Source organism: Xenopus tropicalis, chromosome 2 (assembly GCF_000004195.4).
Source record: "Xenopus tropicalis strain Nigerian chromosome 2, UCB_Xtro_10.0, whole genome shotgun sequence".
Lineage (NCBI taxonomy): Eukaryota > Metazoa > Chordata > Amphibia > Anura > Pipidae > Xenopus > Xenopus tropicalis.
This window is the reverse complement of record NC_030678.2, coordinates 135,116,460-135,139,503: the sequence shown is the minus strand read 5'-3', so window position 1 is coordinate 135,139,503 and position 23,044 is coordinate 135,116,460. Positions and strand designations below refer to the sequence as shown.

The window sequence follows — 23,044 nt, the reverse complement described above, 5'->3', positions numbered from 1 at the left end:
TCATTTGATTTAACAGTGTATTTTCTAGGGATGCACCGAACCGACTTTTGAGTTCTGCCTAACCCCGAACCCACCCTGATGGATTCTGCCGAATCCCGAACCGAATCCTAATTAGCATATGTGCTTATGGCTCGGTTCGGCCGGGAGCATGGATTCGGCCGAAACGAATCCATCAAAAAAAGGCTGGATTTGGCCCGAATCCCGAACCGAATCCGGGATTCGGTGCATCCCTAGTATTTTCTGCTATTGAACAATTCACTCCAATGAGGAAAATAATTGCCTGAATTGTTAATCCATTAGATTTGTATTGGGAAGTTTACAATTTGGACGTGTGATGTGTGTCGAGAAACTGTGGTAGTTGTAGCTTAGCAACATTTGGCTAATGGTACATACATAAAAGTAATAGCATGTATTACCTATTTTAGTTTATATTGCTGCAGACATAGCTGCCAAGGAAACACGCACTGCTAAAGAAGAGTATAAGTCGTTACACAACTAAACACGGTGTCAGAATGTTTAATGGTTGTGTGTAAGCCCCAACAGTGGGGATAATGTAAGAAGTTTATTGCAGTTCTAATAGCCCACAACAACCGATCAGAAGGCAGTATTTTCCAGTAAGCAAAAATGGTCTGTTTTACATTACCTTTACATTACCATAACTGTATCTTTGATCCAGGATACAGAGCCCCCTCAAATGTATCATTAAAGAAGAAGGAAAGGTAAAAACTAAGTAAGCTTTATCAGAAAGATCTCTGTAAATACAGCCATAAGCACTCACAGAAACAGTGCACTGACTTCTCTTTCAAAAGATACAGGATTTCTTGTCTGTTTGTTTTCCTGTGCCAGATACACACAGCTCTCTCCTCTCCTGTTCCCCCTTCCCTCAAGAATGCTAAGAGCTCCCCCCCCCCCATAGAAATGTGTGATCTGAGCCAATCAGCAGGAAGCTTTCTCATAGTCTAACACACTGAGCATGTACACCTGTCTTGGTGCAGGAGTGAGGCATTATGGGAACTTTCTGTACAGAGCTCAGCATTTTTTCTTCCTGTTTGGCTCCTGATCATCTAAATGGGAGAAATATGGGGAGACTTAAGGGCACTATTGAGAGAACTGAAGGTATCCCTGCAGCTTCAGATTAACTCTTTATTAGCCTTTCCTTAAAATCACTCTGTCTTCGTTCTTCCGAATCCCGGGGCCAGCGCATGTGCAGCAGAGTGAAAATGGCGACTTTCTTGATAAAGATCAGCTTTTTACTCTACCGCACATGCACAAGCAATGTAAAGACAGAAGCAGGAAGAGGAAACACTCGCTCTCAGCTACCCCGGGCTGGTGCAGTTTCTGAGTGCAGTTTTCCCAGCCCAGGGTGTAAGGTAAGCAATTACAATCCCTATAAGGGATCTTTCTGAAATGCAAAACACCTTGTTTTAATTAAGGTAGCATATAAGGCTGATGCCACACGTGGCGTTTTTACGCTGCATATTTTCTCAGCCTAAAAACGCCACACAAGCCACACAGCCCCTGACTATGGCGTTTTTCAGCCTAGTACTGGTGACGTAGCAAATCCCGTTTCCATGGTGCTAATAGTGCGAAATAGTAAAAAACGCCGCGTATTTCTGCAAGGTCTGGCAGCTGCCTTTGTGTATACATAGGAATAGCTTGCTGTGCAAATACTGGCGTACTTCGGCAAACGCTTGAAAAATCCGTGGTAAGGCATTTCCTAGCGTATTTACGCATTGTGTGGTTTGCTTCGAGTCTTTTCAAGTTATTTCTATGGATGATGATATTGTGCGTTTTTCAGCCGCCGAGAGAATTAGAAAATACGCAGCGTAAAAACGCCACGTGTGGCATCAGCCTAAGGTGTAACACTGGGACTGCTGGCAAAAATGTGGATTTATGCTAGTATAGTTAATACCAAGTACAGGCACTGTCTAGTAAATAGAAAAGTGAGTTGACACAGAGTTAATTAATCATGGAAACTCATTACATGTTCTGTCTGGTCCACAGGTTGTACAAGTTAGAATCCTCAAAAGACTGGAAGAGTTGGCAAGGCATCTCCTAGCTTATTTACCATCATTCAGTGACAGCTGCAGGAGACATAAGGCATTGCAGAGCCATGCCAATAACGTTGCCTCAGCTTCCCTACAGAAATTTTGCTCAGGGAAATCAGCGTCTCCTTATATTTTTTTTTTTTTTTTTTTTAAGGAACAAATAATACTTAGTCAAGATAGTATCTGCACACACATGCACAAGCAAGCGCACTTTGCACGCACACACAGGAAAGGGGGGGGGGGGCAAATGGGGTAAGTAAAAGAAGAGGTTCCTGACTTGGGCCCACCCAGTGTTGCGCCCTAAGCAGGTGCCTCTTATGCCTACTCCTAGTTCCGGCCCTGTATGTACTGTATTAATCCAGAAAATGTAGGAACAGCAAAGATCAAGCTCCAGGCTGTGAGCTAAATACTTTTATTAAATTTATTGTTATAAACCTCTGTCTCCATATAACTGATGCATTAGCTGTTTGCTGTGGAAGCTGCCAGATACACAGAATTGAAGGGAAAGTAGAACGTTCCAAAGATAATTTGGTTCCTGTTGCTGGAAACTTGTTTCTTTGTAACTTTTCCAATATGAATGTATTTACATTTTAATACTCATTTCTCTCACTTTATTCCTACATTCATTTTTCACTTTTTCTTTGTTCATCTGTATGGATGACCATATTTTTTTTTTAAAAAAATTTTAAATTTCCAGGGCAGAAATAACCAGGGCAGAAGGAGAGGCAGGAAATGGAATGGACCTTTTTTCCAATATCTGTTATATACAACTTTATTATCACTGAAAGAGTGTAATTAAAGGGGTAGTTCACTTATGTTATCTTTTAGTATGTTACAGAATGCTAGCAAATTGCCATTGGCTTCCATTATTTATTGTTTTTAATTTTTGAATGATTTGCCTCCCTCTTCTGCCCCTTTCCAGCTTTAATATGGGGATCATTGACCCCGGCAACCAACAACGATTGCTCTGTGAGTCTACAATTTTATTGCTATCATTACTTTTTAATTACATCTCTTTCTATGCAGGTCCTCTCCTATTCATATTCCTGTCTCTTGTTCAACCCACTGCCTGGTTGCTAGTATAATTAAGACCCTAGCAACCAGATAGCTGCTGATATACCAAACTGGAGAGATGCTGAACAAAAATCTATATAACTGAAAGATTATACAAAAAAATAACCAATTGCAATTTATTGTATAAAATCAATGTCTACATCATACTAAAAGTTAATTTAAAGGTGAACAGCCCCTTTAATGTATATTGCTTAGAACATACATTTTTTCATTAGCCAAAATCATCTTTTTGGGTTTACATTCTCTTTTAAATGCATCACAACAATTCTAAGAGGCCTGCAGCCATTGAAGGGTTTCAAAACGTTTTTTCACTGCATGTGCTACCTAATAACAGAATGCATCATTTATTAAAGGAAGCAGTTCACCTTTAAATTCACACTGACACCATTGGTCAAAAAACTATTGGTCTATGAGGCTGCAATTATTGTTGTTACTTTTTATTACTTCGCTTTCCCTTCAGGCCCTCTCCTATTATATTACAGTTTCTCATTCATACCACATACCAGAGTGCTGTTACAAATTACAAAAAGTAAAATCAAGAGCCATTGCATTATGTATCACAATATTACTGTCTGCATCATACTAGGTCTTGATTTTACTTTTTGTAAAATCGAAATAATTTAACTATTACAAAAAAAACTTCAACAGCCCTCTGGTATGGGGTATGAATGAGAAACTGTAATATAATAGGAGAGGGCCTGAATGGAAAGCTAAGTAATAAAAAGTAACAATAATAATTGCAGCCTCATAGACCAATAGTTTTTTGACCAATGGTATCAGTGACCCCCCATTTGAAAGCTATAGTAGGAAGACAGCAAATAATTTAAAAAACTATATAAAAATAAATAAATAAATAAAAACTGATTGAAAAATTGGCAATAGGACATACTATATAACATATTAAAAGTTAACTGAAAGTTGAACTACCCCTTTTTGCCAACCCCGTATTTCCCCATATATCAGCGAAAGATCACTGAGCCGTGAAATGCTACAGGCAACAATGATTTGGTTACTTTTGTTGAGCAGCATATATTAAAAAATATTGATTTGCTTTTTATCCTTTTATTGTCAATTGTGTTATTTAATGTTCTGCAAATCTGTTGCTCTTTGCTTTAATATTTCCTTGTGTGATTTTGCCCAATTTTCGTTGCTGTAGAACAGTGCTGTCCAACTGGCGGCCCGCGACCCCCCTCTGTGTGGTCCCCCACCTGTCTGGCTGCTTTGATGGCTTACTTTTGTGTAAGCTTTAAATGGTATCAGTACTTTGATTAACTGCCCCTGCATGGTTCTCACCTCAGATTCAGGCTGCAAACCCTCTGTATTGTTTAAAAATGTAATCACACCTTTTAACCTCTGCATTGTTCACCCCCTGCAGTGTTCACACCTCAGGCTAAGACTGTAATCACCCACATTGGTCCCCTGTTCACACCTCAGACAGACTGTAGGAGCAGTAGAAACCCACAAATAATCCCAGTACACTACAAAAAGAACATATACTGAGGTGGTACTGCAATTAAAAAGTTTTTTTTTAATATATAGTTATTGTGCAGACTGTAGGAGCAGTGCCAGCATTGTGTCATTGTATGCTGCCTGTGAGCCATACACACAGGCAGCATAGGGAAAGCAGAGTATGGCACACACAGGCAGCATAGGGCAGGCAGGATAGGGAAGGCAGAGTATGGCACACGCAGGCAGGGTAGGGAAGGCAGAGTATGGCAGGTTTTTGCTGTACTACAACCATTAATATGGGTATGGTCATGTGATAACACGGGTGTGGTTTCAAGTGGGTGCAGTTTCAAAAAGGGGAGTGGTCAAAACTGGCTTCCATTATCGGCCCTCCACCACGTAGGTCTGAAAAATTCCGGCCCTCGGTGCCACAAAAGTTGGACAGCACTGCTTTAGAAGGCTGGGGGAGTAACGTGGGAACAACTACATTAGGAAGACTATGGCAAAGCAACTGAGGACATACAGTTAGCAATTACTTGATGGAAGGTATATTTTTTTTACAGGCGCAGCAATGGGAAGCAGTATTGGGTTAACTGCTATTACACAAGAGGGCAGATGCCTCAAACATTTCTCGGTTTCAATACGGAGAGCACAACAATAAGCCTCCCAGAATGTACCATTCACACTGTTATTGTTTTGGCTCATACCTCATCCAGAAAGGAATGCAGCCCTTTTCCAACGCAGCAAAGCATTGCACAATCCTTAGAAAAGCTGTGGGGTGAGTTTGACAAAGAGAAGGCACAGACAATGTGTAACAAAATACTTCCAGTCTGAGGGGTTGAAATGACTATTATGGAAGTTCTGGCTAAACAACCAAATTCTGCAGTACATGGAATTCAGAAATGCCTCGTATCAAAGCAAACAGAATAAGCATTTATTTTATCATTACTAGTGTGCAGACACATTCCACTGGCCATACCAGACACAATTCAAGGTTGTTCTTTAAGCCCCCATAACATTTAACTTCTCAGCTAAGTATCAAGCTCCAAAGCAAGGATCTGTGAGTATATAAAATATCTTTGCTAAAGTATAGGTGGCCATACACAGGCAGATTTGAGCTGCTGATATGGCCTGCTCCACTGATATATGCCAGGTTTGTGAATCTGGACAAGTATTGCATCGGCACTTTGATGTGGTCCTTGTCTAATAGGTCTTAAAAAAGTAGGAGTAGCGTCAGTTCAATTTGGCCCAGTATGTGGGTGGGCAAATCTGCCCAGATTCCCTTTAGTTATCCTACCAAAACAAACAAACCCGTTAAAAAAAATGTACAATCTTGTATAGCTGATTAAATACATACCTTAGTTACATAGTTACCCTACTGAAGGGAACAAACTTACAAATAAAAAAAATCATGTACAATGTTGTAAAAGGTTCTAGTTCAGTGATTCTCAACATTTTTTCACTAAAGCTTCCTATGCTTATTACAGTCAACACCCAGACCTCACCCATTTCAGAATCGCTACTAAAATTACAATTAGTTACAGGTTACTGTTATAAAAAAGCATGACTAGAACAACAGGAATACAAAGTTTGGGTTCTATATATAAGTAGCAGTTGCTTCAGCCAAGTATAGTGAGCACGGAGTCCATTCAGGTCTCACCAGATCAGGAAGCAGGTCTTACAAGTGAGAAATAAACACTGTAGCATTTCATACAATGGATGCACATAAGATTTAAAACCCTATATAAATGGTTTTAGCCTCAGTTTGACTAAGGGCACTGTTATACTAGCCATACACAGAAAGATCGGCCTGTTTGGCAAGGTCACCAAACAAGCAGATCTTTGGTCACATCAACTGCCTTTTTAACTCCTCGCCCAGTGGAATTTCATACCAGAAGTGATAGATATCGGAGTTATCTCAACCAGATATTAATTGGGCAAGCATTGTTTTGGCCCCACATAGGCCTCTAACCTGCTGACTGTTTGGAGTGGCTGAGCTAACACCCAATGTTGGAGCACTGCTTCTAACAAGGTGATCTTAGAACTAGAATGCATTTTATTTGGAGTACTTTGGTATACAAGGCTTAAATCTTTAAAAAAATGTGTGTAAATACACAACCTCACCTAGGAGTAGCAGTCATATCTGTGTATTTAAATATATGCTCATTAGGTCTGGTAAGAGCAACATTAACATTAACATTTTCATGGTAATGTACTGTAATAGAATAGAGTTATAAAATCAAAGTGCACATGGAACCAAAGCAAGTTTAAAAGTCTACAGTGTTCCAGAAATTGTTCTCGAGCTCGGACAAATCGCCACACATGAAAATAAACATCTGTCTCCCACAAGCCAGCTAACAAATCAAGGCTGAATGTCTGCTCAGCGTATGAAACCCAACCCTCCAAGACCTGTTCCGACACGTTGAAACAACAGGTTTCCAGGCTGAGAATGGCAGCTTTGTTCAGTACAGTTATGGTGAACAAAATTCATAGCAATATGAATGCCCCAGCAACACAGGGTGTAAAGGCACATGTACTGGTCATAAACACTGGCCACAGCAGTGATACCCAACCAGTTGCTCATAAGCAACATATTGCCCACCACCCCCTTTCATGTTGTTCCCAGAAGCCTCAAAGAAGGTGCCCATTTTCAAATTTCGGGCTTGAAGGCAAGTTTTGGAAGCACAGAGACAGTTTTACTTCAAGCAGAGCCTTTTGCAGGCCAGCAGTCCACAAGGTGCAACCAAATAGCCAATCACAGTCTGTATTTGGCACTCCCAGTTTTTATGCTTGTGCAGCTCACAGTAAAATAAAAGTTTAGGGAGCCCTTGGTTATAGCATAGATCCATGGGAATGGGTAGCAAGCAAAAGTATCCTTCTACAGACTCTTGCAGAACATAAATTTTAATAAAAATTTAATTTTTATTTTTTTAAAGCTTGAGCACTGGATAAGGTATAGATATGGTGATACGTTACCCACACAACTCCTTACACTATAAAAGGAAGAATCTGGTATAATAGCCAACAATGATGACTAGGGTCTTATAAGTTATGTCTCCACTAGTTAATTTAGTTCATTAAGTTATTTAATTTAGTTAATCAAGCTATACAAGTGCTTCCTTGTTTACCTTATTTACAAATATCTTACTGATTTTATTACCAAAAGTGAGGTCGGACACTTTTGAATATCAATACATTTGATTTAATGTTAACATAAAGTGACAATACTGATGGAACTGATTAAAAATGCTTGGGGTTTAACCCTACATGTATGTGCATTATCGGATATGAACATCAGATAAACATAAGAAAAAATTAACTATTATTCCGCTAAAATGTGTATGCTAACGTTTGTATAGTATTAACAAAAATTATGCTTGCCATGAAAAATTTGAATAAAAATGACAATATTAAATATATTCCAAATAAAAAATCAACTTGAGCAACAGTGCTATAGTTACTTTATGAAAGCACTAATCAGATAGTGGCCATGCAAACAACAAAGCAAAGTCCAAACAAAATAGCACTTCAAAAAAATTTCAAACTTTTTTTGACACACACGGTTGGACAGACTGCTCACATGAAAAAAAAATGGTCTGCACCTATTCCCAGAAATTGCTAGAAATTGTTCTTGATGCAATTTGCATGTGTGTGGATACTTTGCGACCCAAATCTTACTGCCACACAAAAGCTAGATACTGGAAATCAAGACTAAGGCTATGCACATAACGTCATTTTAAAGAAGTGAATTGTTTGGTGAAGATTGTATTTGCCACGTGTGCTAACTGTTCTCACATTTCCCTGTGGGTCTACACCCATGGGAATAGAGACCAACCCTGAACACAACAATATCTGAGCAAGACCTATTTTTACTGCGTTTAGAATTGGTCTCCATTTCCATAGGTACAAAAAACAAGACAAGCAGTGTAGATTAACCACCAACAAGATAAGCACCATGGCCATTCCCATTTATTAGAAACGCTAATGTAAATCAGTGAAATGTTCTGTGAACAATTAAAATAATAAGCCCTTACTTTACTGCTTATTTAACCCTTGTAATGCCAGCTTCTTTTTGACCTACCACACTGCCAGATAAACAGCACAGAATAAGAAATGTAGAGTCTACGGTGCCAGCACTAGAGCCAGCTCACAGATTCTATTATCCATGGCACTAAATGGGTTAACAACTCAACAAATTTTAGTTATTACAAATTAATGCCTTGTGGAACTCTCTGTTGATGCTACAAGAATACTTAGAGATAGCCTTGCTAAAGTACTTAATTGATGGGACTGATGGGAATACAGTAGAACAGACATTTTACGTTTTTCAGGGGACCTTGTAAAATCAAAGAAAATGTAAAATCAGGGAAATGTATTATGCATTATAGTCTGGTGTGACAACAAAAAATGTAAAATGTGAGAAAACATAAAATCAAGGTATGTAAAGTTGAGGTTTCACTGTAATGCACAATCTCTTTAAAGTGCGAAGGAATATGTCAATGCTGTAAAATTAATAATGGCCAGGCGATTATACCAGATATTGGTGTGAACCTATGCACACTGTCATGCTAAGAGCTTGATGTAGCATGTTATGCTAACACAAGCTAAGAGGGGGCAGAAGGAAACTATACATTTAACGCCTAATATTTTGTTTTAAGAGTAGCTATTTGCTTATAAAGACCAAGAAGGGGCCCCCAGAAGAGGACCAGTGGTCAGTCAGTTTAGTCAAATGGTTATTTGCATTGCATGTGGCCAATATAAAGCTGCTACAAAATATGACAACTTAAAAACCCGAATAAGATGCACAATTAGTCGATTTCACAGATCATACTTCATTCCTGTTAGACATGTACCAACTAAACTTTTTATCTGCCAATGTACCCTTTCAGAGAGTGCATGGTGCCTTGGCAGATGGGTTGGTGAGAGTGGCTGCACCTAGTCTTCACTGGCTGAATACCTCTATGCTGTCTTGCTTGCAAAAATGAAAAGTGTATACATTTGCATGAAAAGCGTAATATTGTACAATGAAATATGGTTTAGGTTAATGGCACACGTGGTATTGCTCTGCCAGCAAAAAAAAAAAAATCCTTTTTCATGGTGAGGATTTGTGATATACTGAAACTATGTGATCAGTGCTTATGCCTACTACAACCCTAGCAAGTATGAGAAAAAGCTTAAATATAAAACCACAGAAACTTTACTACATGAAATCCAACCCTCTAATGACATAACTCATTTTAAACATTGTGAAAAATTAAATGTGATGTTATAATTAAATAAAAATATTTATTCTTTTTTTAAGGAACCGGAGGTAAGGCAAGTATGCAAGTATTTATTTTCAGTATGTATACAAGTATGAGATCTGTTTTCCAGAATGTTTGGGACCTGGGATTTCCCAGATAACTTGGATTGACAAACCTTAAGTCTACTCAAAAATCATTTAAACATTAATTAAATCCAATAGAATTGTTTTACCCCCAATAAGGATAAATTATATCTTAGTTTGGATAAAGTACAATTAAGAAGTACGATTTTTAAGGTTATATGTTTTATGGTACTCTCTCAACATAAGCAGAAACAGGAACTAAGATTAAAAAAAAAATAGAAGTATGAAGGTAACTTTAGTGCAATGGTGTTTTTAATGTCATAAGGCTATATATTTATTAGCGAGGGTCTACCTTTATTGAAGTAATCAATAATAGTCAGGATCTAAAAACTTCAGTGCAGCCATGGGACAAGCTATACAGACAGTGTTACGTTTAAACAAATATCCCACTGGTTCAAAGATTAATGGGACGTACAAAGAACAACGGCGTTGTTTGTGGACAATGCTGAATCTACTGGTTGAGATAGATAGATGCTTATCAGGCCAGTTAGTTGGATGAGAAGCATATGCTCCCCCATAGGTTTAGGAAATCTGTACAGTATCCAATTAACAACCCAGTAACCAAAACGGTCAAATACTTAAACTGATCTGTGGGCTGCTAGCTTTTTAAAGAGAGGTCTGATCTGATCAACCAAATTGATGGGCAATTAGGGCAAGGTAAAAAAATCGATTAGCCCCAACGGCAGGATCCACTTGGTGCCTGTGCAAAGTTGTTCACCACGGCCCTCATCCATTGCCTGATGTGGCCGTCAACTAACAGCACTAACATATAAAAAGAAATGTTGATATTAAAGGTTTGTTTTTTTAAAGCTTCAGCTAGACAGAATGTCCAACCCCCACGTTTCTGCAACTAACTTAAAAAATACAAATACGAGAAGATGACTACCCTAATTATGTTACCGTCAGAAGGACACAGATCAGACGTACCTGATGTAGATTTTGTAGTATTTGTAAAAAGACAAAGCTGGTATCAGAAGTAAATCTATTTCATGTATAGATAAATGCTAAACTTAATTATTTCTGTTATTATTAAATTATATTAATTCTATATATAATGTTGTGCAGAGAATCCATGTGCCAGAGAATGTCCCTACACTTTATAGCTTACAATCTAAATATAGTACATAAAACACATGGAGCTTAAGTGACTCAAGGATTAAACACAGATGTTGTCACCAAGGATCAAACCAAGGTCTCAGCCCAGTACAATCACTGACCCAATCCTCCTCCTCTATGCAGAAAGTATCAGTGCAGTTTACAGCTGAGAGACTGGAAAGGGAAAACACATTTATTCCTACAGTTCTTTTCTGTCAATTTTATAGATTGAGATTTTTGCCCCCAAAGGTCCATATGTTTTTTCAGTTCTTTTATCTAAAAGTACTGAAAGAGTAACATGGAGTGACAAGGGAGTTGTAGCACCAGCTGGCATGGTGAATGCTGAAACTTTTTTAAGCAGGGAAGGAGGGGATAGGGAGATGAGAGACATTTTGCAATTGGCTGTGTAAGTGTTTTGGGGTGTGCTGAAATTCTTAGCTGTGCTGCACAGATAAGAATATCCAGATTGCCTGTTTGTAGATGGACGTTTCATGATTAAACGCTTACGTGCTGGTTGATTTTGACCATATTGCCCGATCATATAAAGCTGTTCCGATTGCTTAGCTGGGACAAACTGAACAATATAAAAGGTGTCCAAACACATATGGCCCCTCATACATGACCCATCTGTTTTATCTGGTTGGTTTATATAAGGCCATCTTTATGCAGATTCACTTAGTATTTAGATGTCTATACCAGTGACTGTTAATTTGCAGTAGCCTGCACTTTTTCCCTATGCTTAGGTGTATGCTTTATCCAGATGCGCCTATGGCAGACGAGGCACTCACAGAGGAGGCTGCATGGCAAGTGCCTCTAGTGACACACTGAGCTCTAGCTGGTGCTACTCAGGCAGTTCTTGCCAGAGCCATCACCCACTGTAGCACTAATGCAGATGGTTCAGGTCAAGAACCAGTGCTTTCAGGCCAGAGGACAAATGTTGGACCAAGATGAAAGAATAAATCTTCCCTTAATTACTGCATATTTATCATGTGCCAACATACTACCCAGTGCTATACAATACAATGATAGTAGAGAGAGAAGAACCAAATAAATATCATTTGTAAAATAATAAGGCAATATACATTAAACTATACCTAAAATAATAACCCATCACACACAAAACTCTCAAATATTCTATATTGGTTACCATACAATCCATCACCTGACTTACGCCAACTGCTAGTTTAAGACTAAAGCCAGAAACAAAAGATTGGCAACACTGCATTTCCCCCGAAGGCCAGCAGGTGTTGGAAGTTCTTGGATGTATTCACAAGCAGGTAAACTGAAACTAGGGGGGCCATTTACTAACATTCTGATTTTTTCCCCCGATACAAGATGCAGAAAAAAGTTTGCTAAGCAACAAAACAGCTAAAAATCAGAATTAGACAATTTGCCAGCTAAAACTTGTCAAAATCACGTATGAACAATACAATAGCAGATGAAACTGACAGAGGTTTTCAGATCTTCCCCAATATGCCCATTTAATGATGGCCAAAATATCAAATTAAATTGGGGATATATGGGCGTTTGGAATGAGGACTGCATCAATGAGCCAATGCTGTTGCCAATCCAATGGCAAAATCAAACCTGGCTGATGGAGATCTGGGCTATTTTAGGCCAGATATTGGTCAAGCAGGGCCATTGGGGATAGATAAGCTGCTGAATTGGTCTGAAGGACCCTAATTGGCAGCTCAAATCTGCCTGTGTATGGCTCCCTTTATTTCCTTGGTTGTAACCATAAGGATTAACAAAGCTTTTCCGTAACTTTTTTCTACAGACCCAGTACCTTAAAAGTTGTCAATTTGGGTCTAGCCTAAATAAAAGACTATCATGGAAAAAGTATCAGAAGTATTTGCCTAATAAAGGCAAATATAATTCTAAGCAACTGAAATATACATTCATTCATTATTTATATACATTATAGCTATTAAAAGCTGTGTTTGTCCTTTCCTATTCTCTGCGCTAGTTGTTATGACTTTTGAAACAATGTAACACAAGCAGCAGACTGCCTTGTTGGAGGGGACTGGCTTTTGCAACATTGTTTAAAAAGTTATAACCAGGAGTTCAGTAAATGCTGCTTTCATTAGCAACGTGCAGCTTACTCTTGTAGGAACATACACACAGAAATATGCTAACGGATTAAAGTGCAATTTATACAAATAACCTTCAACATGGCAACACATGCTGACCACTAAAGAGTTCTAATATAACACCCCATCTCATTCCACATAACATGGATAACGATGAAATAAGACCTAAAGATAAAAATTGTTCTGTGCATAACAGAAGAAAATGTTATTCTAAGCAACTTGCTGTTAAGGGGGGTTTCATTCTCTTTCAGTTAGGGTGCTAACACATGAGGCGCTTTGTCACCCGATGAGAAATCTCTCTCTCTTTCGGAAACAATGCACCCAACAATACCTGCCCCTTCTAATTAGTTGGATTCACTGCATGTTAAAGACATTACGTGCACCAATCCGGAATTGCTTAAGGGCTCTGGTACACGGGGAGATTAGTCGCCCGCGGCAAAACTCCCTGCTCGCGGGCGACTAATCTCCCCGAGTTGCCTTCCCCCTGCCATCCCACCGGCGAACATGTAAGTCGCCGGCGGGATGGCAGACGCGGCGGCGCGATTTCGCGCAAATCGCCGAAAAAGACTCGCGAGGCTTTTTCGGCGATTTCCCGAAATCGCCCCGCCACGTCTGCCATCCCGCCGGCGACTTACATGTTCGCCGGTGGGATGGCAGGGGGAAGGCAACTCGGGGAGATTAGTCGCCCGCGAGCAGGGAGTTTTGCCGCGGGCGACTAATCTCCCCGTGTACCAGAGCCCTAAAAATGCAACCTTCCCCATTTTTGGGTTAGGTGCAAAAAAGGATGGCTGCACATATTGTGTTTTACAGGCTACGATTCCAAATAACAAAAAGGGCCAAGTATTTAGGGGAGTTTCATCGCCTGTGGAAGAGATTTACCACCGTATGTGACATGGCCTTTAAACAACATCTCAGTAGTTCTTAAAAGGGTTATTCTGAAACAACTTGCAATTGGTTTTCTTTTTTTTTTATTATTATCTGTGGTTTTTCAGTTATTAAGTTCTCCAGTTTGTAATTAGCTTTGTAAGTAGCTATCTGGTTGCTAGGGTCTCGTTTTCCTTAACAGCCAGGCAGTGGTTTAAATAAGAGACTACAATATGAATAGACGGAAGCCTGAATAGAAAGAAAAAGAATTTAAAGTAAAAATTATAATAAAATTGTAGCCTCCTAGAACAATAGGTTTTTATAAATAATGAAGGTCAATGGCAAAGCTACTAGCAATGGGATATTCTATAACATTAACTGTTAACCTTAAGGTAAACCACCCCGTTAAGTTATTTGAAATTACTATAGAACTCAGTATCATCTTTACATTCTCTGCTCTAATTCCTTAATAAGAGAACAGTTGATTAAAAGACCTGGAGAACTAACCTTTGCTACATTGTTCCAGAACCAAAAAACAGAAAAGAATAAAACACTGCTTTCAGCTCTAATTATATTTATATCCCCCTCCTGGCTGCCCTCCCTTGTACAGGTAACATAGCCGGCCCTCCCATTTCTGTTGAAACTCTGCAACAGCATCGAATCACGGCATGAAGTTTTTCTAAAGAAAAGCCTTGGCTGACATGATTTGCTGCTCCCCCTTTCTTCAGACTGGATGGTCAGCAACCTGACACACTTGCACTATAGGCAGCACTCATGAACAGCACAGTTAAAAACATGCAAAGGCATCATTAGTTCCTTCATTCTGCTCCCCAATGAGCAAGGTCTTTCCTGCTGCCACCACTGACAGATCAGGAAAGTCTAGATTCAACATGGCAGCTGCTAAGACATGAATGTTTTGGATTATCCAAATATCATATATCAGGTTGGGGGTATTCAGGATGCAGAATTCTGTGGGACTAAAAATGAAATATGATGCTTTCTTACATTCCCCTTTAAAAGACAAAAAAAGGTCAATTCTCTGGGGAATGCCAATATATTAGACCCCCCCCCCCCAACCTCAACCCAGCAATTCCCCAGGACGACACTACTTTTATGAAAAAATACAGCACAGCTCCAGTTTGTCATGTTTCTCACCTTTCCCAGTCCAATGACAGACTGATGACACTAATGTCATTCTCAGTTTTCTAATGACTCTCTACTCCACACCTCCTGCATACAGGAGTTTAAATATGTGCTGGGGACCTGGGAAAGGTAATAAACATGGCAGCACTATTTTTTTTTTTTTTTTTTTTTTACTAGGACAGTAAATTTTTCCCTCTAAAAGCAGCATTGACCCAGGAGGAAAAAATTTAGTGTCTGAATTCACTGGAGGGGGGGGGGGTATCTTGGCATTCCCCCCAGTGAAGTAGTCTTTTCTTGTCCTTTAATGTATTTTGGAAAGTTACTTAGAAATACATGTCATTGAGCAAAAAAAAAAAAAAATACAGAGCAAAACTGTTTTGGGGTGATCAAAGTGTCTGCACTCTGCCGAAACATATATCTACTATATATATATATATATATATATATATAAGTATGGAAGGATATGAAGGATAATAAAGGCCCCAGATGTGGTCCAAAATGCTGGACACACAATATAAAAAAACATTAAAGATTAACAAGATGATGTGTTCTGGTCCATTTTCAAAGTGTACATTTTTATATACATATTTATGTAAACACATATACGTAACTAGTGGCAGAAGTAGCAAGAAACTTAATGAACACTGTGCACCCCACTCTAGTGTACTCAAAATATTAAAGTACACCAGTCAAGCTAAAATTAATTTTCAAACACACAATGTAATTATTGAAGACATACAGTAATAAAACTGTTTATGCCAAGGATAAGCTGGGGCCCTAAGCTGCAGTGTAGCTAAGCTAGGAGCTGCTGATTTAAAACCAAGGGGCAGCTGGAAGTACAAACAGCCTTGTGTGATTGCTCTTACTACACAAATCCAAAACATCCCACCCCCTCCAGACACAACTTCCTGAATGTCCCACCTCATTTACACTGCCTGGGGGCCTCACTGAGCCCACACAAAAGCCAAGCAACCTGAATTTCTCTAACCAGTGCCCCTGCAACTATGGGCTGTTAACAACTGCCAGGGTTGTAGTTCACCCGAAGTAAAGCTACAGATTTAATGAAATAGAATGTGCAGCAAACGATGAAAAAAAAAAACCCAATAGTAGCAGCAGTATTGCCATACATTAGAGGTGCCCAATGCGAACCCTAAACTGATATGGGCATGATAAACACGGGGATTTATGGCACACTCTTCAGCAAGGCAGGGGGAATAATATGAAAGTTTCTCAGCATATAAACAAATCTAAACTGAGGCAATAATAAGACTCTGTCCTGGGACAACCATTGCAAGCGCGTTTTACAGCTTTATTGTAAGAGAATGAAAGCGTAAGTTGCCCATACCCAGCAATAAGGTATATTTACCCTTTAGACACCACCGTACCCCGCTGTTACGAGAAGTATTTAGGCAGCGTGCAGTTCATATTACTTCAAGTGGCATTTCGTGCAGGTTCGCTCTATGCCTGCGCCCGTATCCATAATTAAAAAGGCCCACAGGAATAATCTCTGGCACTTACCAAACGCAAAGCTGGGGCCCCCTCCAAAGAGAAGGAGGCTGAAGGCGATAAAGAAGGCCGGTAGCTCCGCCATAGTAATAGCCGCACAGCGCCCACAACCTGCGCGACCACGAACGACCCAGACAGACAAGCGTATTCCGGGAGCGCGTCCGCACGACGCCTCCAGCCAGAGAAAGCTGTCTAGCGCTTACTCTTGCGTTCCAGGCCTCACCTCCACAATTCACAACACCACAGAGTAAGGCGGAGAATGAAGGCGCCTATTGGGTCCAGACTGAAACCACGCCCCCATCAGTTTATAGGTGGTTCCACCAGTCTCTGACGTCAAAGCCGCTATCTTTTGTTTCGGATGGGTGAGTCGCGCACTTTCGGGAAGAGATGTGTGCGCGCATTAAAGAGACAGTGCACCGTGGTGTTGGCTTTGAGCCGGCATTTATTAAAGCGCCTGGCTGTCTGGGCCCGTCCTGCAAATAGACACATTCCCGAGACTGGACGGGGGCGCCTGAGGCCATCCTATGGAGCGGCAGGCGCGTCATACGTCACAAAATCATGCATCTTGAGCTGGGAACGTATGTAAGCAGATAGGCTGTTAGCCATGGCAGGTTTCTAAACCAGGGTTTTCCACAAGCGATTTTATTGTTTTTTGCTTTTAAAATGTAATTTTTCTGCCAGTTATTACTTTCACACAGCAAGAGACAGTCTCACGCCGAGTCTATCGTGTAACATTGTTTCGGAAAATGGGAAATAAACCTCCATTCCAATGTTTATATTGTTCTCTAATGCATCAAATCCTGCTTCATAATACCGGGATTGCTGCATGTGATCAAGGAACAGCTCTACCTTAGCTGAATCTCTCTCTCTATAAGGAGAAAATAGGCGTTATAGGAAAAGGAACACCAAAACGTGCCTGCTTACTTGTATGCACAAATATAAGGTGTTGTTACCCTGGCTGCTAAAAACTGAATGAAGAATGTGATGGAAGTGCATATATAAAAGAAAAAAATATATATAATAGTGTAATACGTACGTTACACAACCAGTGCGCAAAGTGACAAAAGTGTGTGCCTCCACCGAAAGTGCTAAAAATGCACACTCACCAGATAGCATTAATGTTGTGCCAAATGTAGAACCAATGATATATATTGATTGGAGAATCCGCCCAATCCGTTTCAATACCTCAGAAGTTAAAAATCAGGAAAAAGCCAAAAATAGCATAATAACATTTATTAAATAACTTGACCCTGCACAATACAGGCTACTCACAGAATGTAGAGATAAAACAATTGAATAAAATCGCTCTTGATTCAGAAACATTACTACAATCTATATACATGAGCTGCTGTGTATCTATGGGGGCAGCCATCCAAGTTTCTCTAGGGCATATATTTACAAAGCAGATAAACTGTGTAAAAAAAAAAAAAAAAAGCCTTTTTGGATCTTACATAGTCAGAAAACAGTCAGGTGACATTCATGGCTCTATACCCTTTTTAAATGGCTGAACAAGTGTTGCCAAGAAATTGTATGTTCTGGTTGAACAGATACAAACTTCAAACATATTTTTAAACACACTATTTTCAGGGCCTCCAGTCCACAGCAAAAGTTTGTAATCTCTTGTGAACAGGGCAGGGCCTTCTGATCCCATTTTTATTCTGTAAACCCTTGTTTGTTACCTTAAGACCCCTTTAATATAAGGCTAATGTCCTAAGGAGCATTTTAGTCACCCACTGTAGCACAGATCTATCACAGGCAACTAAATCTCTCTATGGGACTTTAGCCTTATATTAATTTAACAAACAAGGGTTTAGAGATTAAAAATGTAATCACTGCGGCTTTCTGAAGTCAAGCGAAGTTGCCTGCAGGAGGAAAACTGAAGTGATGGCTAGGCCATTCCACCAGCGATTCCCTTTGTTGCCAGTGGAAAGGCATTTCTGAGGGATTAGTCGCCCACGGTGGCAGAGATCTATAGCAAGCGACTAAATTTCTTTGTGGGACATTAGCTTTAAAGGACAAGTCAACCCAATATATTTTTTGCCTAATAAAAGAAAACAAAATTTCAAGCAACTTTACAAAATACATTTATTACAAATTTGTAATGATTTTTGCATTATTTGTATGTATAATTGCTAATAAAAGCAGTGCTTGCCTGTCCTTTTCTATTCTCTGCCCTGGTGGCTCTGGCATCTAAAACAATGTAACACAGGCAGCAGCCTGACAGACCTGACTTGCTGGAGGAGACTGACCTTTTCAACATTATTTAAAAAGTAACAACCAAGAGTTCAGCAAATGTTGCTTTTAATAGCAATTACATTTACAAACATTCATATTAAAAAAAGTTGCATAGAATTATATTTTCTTTTATTAGTCAAAAAATATTTTTGGGGTTGACATGTTCTTTATGAGCTGCATGAGAGCAGGACCTATCATTCCCAAAGGGTTGAAGCAGTACAATCTTCCTGTACTAAATCCTATAGAAGCATCAACCTATCCCAGAGTATGGTTCCTACCTGAGCAGCCTAGTCTGTAAAACACCTGCCAAGGCTGGGACGGGCATTACAAATTTGCCATCAATGTAGTTGCTGGTAAATTTATAATACCCTTAGGTTTAGCCCTGTTCTGCACCCAATCCGCTCCAATTAACTTTTTTCATCTTGATCCGGATTCAGATAACTGTGAAAATTAGATGTGGCTGGGCAGCATGCCATCCTGAAAAATGTGCCTGAGCCAATGTGATCTTCCCACAAATCCTGACCTGTTTCTCTGCTCACAGAATCAGAAAGTGCAGTGCTGTAGGTAAGGCTTTTTGGTATGCCAATTTTACTTTACTGGGGAACTGACCAAAAGTGGAGTAATCCTAAAAGTTTTTAGGTAGAGCTCAGCACAGTTCACAAGAGAGAAAATTACTCTGCTCTCCCTTTATTTCTATAGGTTTGTAAGGGGCATTTGTATCAAAAGGTGAAAGTGAGGGTCCAGCCACTCGTAAATGTGGATATAAACGTTCCATAAAAATGAATAGAGAGCACCAAAAATTTCACTCTTGGTTTTGGTCTTCTGACTAACACCAAATTCAAAAAGATGTTATCCTCAGTTTAAGATTTTTGCCCCAGCCTACAATGACAGGAGTATGTGCTGTTGGAGTGAGCCAATCAATGAGCCAATGAGGTCTTTTATTAGACATGAAAATCAAACCTGCCTGATTGACACCTGTCTGATTTTTGCCACATATCTGTTGGGTAGATCATCAGGACCCCATACAGGTGTTTGCCACGTCACGTTTGTACCCTGGCTCAGCGGTACAGACTGCTGAGCAGGAGCACATGCTCTACGCCAGGAACACTGGTCAGCTTTCAGTAATCATGCTTCTGCTCAGTGATGGCAGCCCTAAATCCTGAGCCCAGGATTCCCTCAATCGCCATAAATAATGGTTGGCCACACCTTGGCAAAGTGGATCTCTTATTAGTGAAGTTATTCCTTTGGGTGCCTACCACCTCAAGTGTTACACTGTCACAGAATATGCAACATCTCTGCATTAGATAGAATAGCATATAGTTTAAATGAAATTAAACAACTGTTTCTCAAACTATTGTCCAAAAAATCTGAATCACATGCTATGATCTACTGGTCCTGGAGGGCTTGCCCCTACATAGTTTTTACCTATGCACCACCACCTGATGCCCCTGAGTCAGCCTGTCTGTCTACGCTGAACACTTCTCTTAATTCATGCACCCAGGACTGCCACTTGAAACAGAGATTTATTGTATGCATTGTAGGCAAAAACCAGAGCAGATGTCTGTGTTCATGAAAAACTCACTCACCACCTTCCAAGCTCAGCTCCTGAACAGAGAACAGAGTTAGTGTCAAACAATGTTAATTGGTAATGCAGCCACTTACACTGATAAATAGTTAGTTTTATACATGGTGGGGGTAATGGATATTATCAGGGGCACAGCTGCCATGAGGCCAGTTGAGAAACTCATCTCAGGCTCTGGAAGTTACCAGAGAAGGAAAAAAAACTTTTAGGGCACCCCCCCCCACATCCCCCACCACCAATTCGGGCTGTAATCCCTATACTGTTCACACCTTTAAGAATCTGCATTTATCACACCTTTAAATCATGCATTGTTCACACCTCAGACAGACTGTAGGAGCAACACCAGAATTGTGTGTCACTGTATGTACTGCATCACAAACTACTGATGTTGGAGTGGCTATGATCAGTTTCTTGTATAGTCATGATAGGTTTCCCTGTCTCCTGCATGTTCCATATTCTGCCTGTCCTGTGCTGCCTGTGTGTGCCATACTCTGCCTGCCCTACCCTGCCGGTGTGCCATACTCTGCCTGCCCTATGCTGCCTGTGTGTCCCATACTCTGCCTGCCCTACCCTGCCTGTGTGCCATACTCTGCCTGCCCTATGCTGCCTATGTGTGCCATACTCTGCCTGCCCTATGCTGCCTGTGCGTGCCATACTCTGCCTGCCCTATGCTGCCTATGTGTGCCATACTCTGCCTGCCCTATGCTGCCTGTGTGTGCCATACTCTGCCCGCCCTACCCTGCCTGTGTGTGCCATACTCTGCCCGCCCTACCCTGCCTGTGTGCCATACTCTGCCTGCCCTATGCTGCCTGTGTGCCATACTCTGCCTGCCCTATGCTGCCTATGTGCCATACTCTGCCTGCCCTATGCTGCCTGTGTGTGCCATACTATGCTTGCTCTACACTGCCTGTATGTGCCATAAGCTGCCTGTTCTACTCTGCCTGTGTGTGCCATACTCTGCCTGCCATACTCTGCCTGCCTTACCCTGGCTGTGTGTGCCATACTCTGTTCTACTCTGCCTGTCTGTGCCATACTCTGCCTGTGGGAGAGGAGTCTGGTAGAGGTTTGTTTGCATTTGGAAATAGTTATTATATAGTCCCTCAGGTGTTTATATGCTGGGGGTTGATGTGCTATCCACAGGGGAGGTGGAGGCATATGGATTTAACAGTGTGGCTTAATATGACTTCATTAACTTTTTTTACATATGAGTGATGGGGCATATACTTGCAGTGAGCACCAAATATTTCTTATTTTGATGTGCTACCACCATTAATGTGGGCATGGTCTTAAAAGTTCTTGTGATAACATGGGTTTGGTTTAAAAAAGGGGAGTGGTCAAAATTATCGGCCCTCCACCACATAGGTCAGGAAAATTCTGCCCATTGGTAGCACAGAAGTTGGAAAGCACTGCCCTAGGCTAATGTAAGATTTGATATGATATTTATAATAATATTATTCACCCATCTTACTTGGGTTACTGTGTTTTTGAGAAGCAGACTAATAAATCCAGACTAATTAATCCATACCAATATGTCTATAGGAAAGGGAATATATTGAATAATAACACAAAACATGGTGGTCTGGTTCCTTCTCTCCAGCAGGTCCATCATGGCTTCTCTCTGCAGGCTCTTGCACATCTGCTCTGCAGTCCTCACGTGCTGTCTGGTAACAGGCCTCCTCTCAATACTGTCCAGTCCACATTTATACACATTTTAGCAACTGCCCCTACAGCTAATATCCCAACTGATCATATGAGTTTGATAAAAACCACACCTTGCTCATTGTTCAAAGAGTGTTAAGTGAATTTCTCACATATACAGAAATGTGTTGTTATGTCTCCTGTACCAAACATACTGCCCAACAGCCATTCATAGGAAGGGGCTGATTTATCAAATTCAATTTTTTTCCAAGATTCAAATTTTCTTGCTAAAAAATTCCCAACTTTAAATTATGGTTTCCAAAACTGGAGTGTTCAATATTTATTAAGCAGAACATGTGTTTTAAAAAAAAAAAAAAAAAACCACCAGTGTAAAACTTTGTCATCTAGAAGCTTGCTAGTTCATGTAGAAGTAAACTGGAGTTGTGCTGGGCAAAATGTATTTATTATTTTAATTGGAGTTTTAAAAAAAAATGTAAGAGTTTGTAAACCCATTGAATAAGAATACAACTTCATACATTGATGTTTCTTTAACTGCTTAATTTGATTGAGTTTTTTTATAATCACATTTTTAAACACGTAAGCAAATATTTGAGTTTAGTTAAATTTCAAGTTTATTTAAATTGAAAAAAAACTCTAAAATGCACAAATTCCCTGTCTGTACCCAGGTTCAAGGGCACAAAAAACTCTAAAGACTTTCAAAAAAGACTTTTCTGGTGTTTCATGTGATTTCTGAGGGAGCACACAGCCCATCACTCAAGGGAAAGGATGCAAAAGGGCAATATTTACTGATATATATATTCTAGTTTGGCGAGATTCTTTAATAGGTCACTAAACATATTATAAACTATTTGTTGGTTAAGTATTCATTCTGTAAATTCACACTGTGAATCCTATGATCCCAGGGGGTGACCATTAA

General features: G+C 40.0%; 1 protein-coding gene across 1 annotated transcript in view; it reads right to left on the bottom strand.

Moving 5' to 3' along the window:
* Window positions 1-16,830, bottom strand: part of acvr1b (activin A receptor type 1B) — a 28,017-nt gene extending 11,187 nt beyond the window's left edge. Inside the window, 1 exon segment of the mRNA NM_001045597.1 lies at window positions 16,665-16,830. Within this exon segment, the coding sequence (NP_001039062.1) occupies window positions 16,665-16,737 (73 nt within the window). The 5' untranslated portion in view covers window positions 16,738-16,830.
* Between the last annotated feature and the right edge of the window lie 6,214 nt (window positions 16,831-23,044).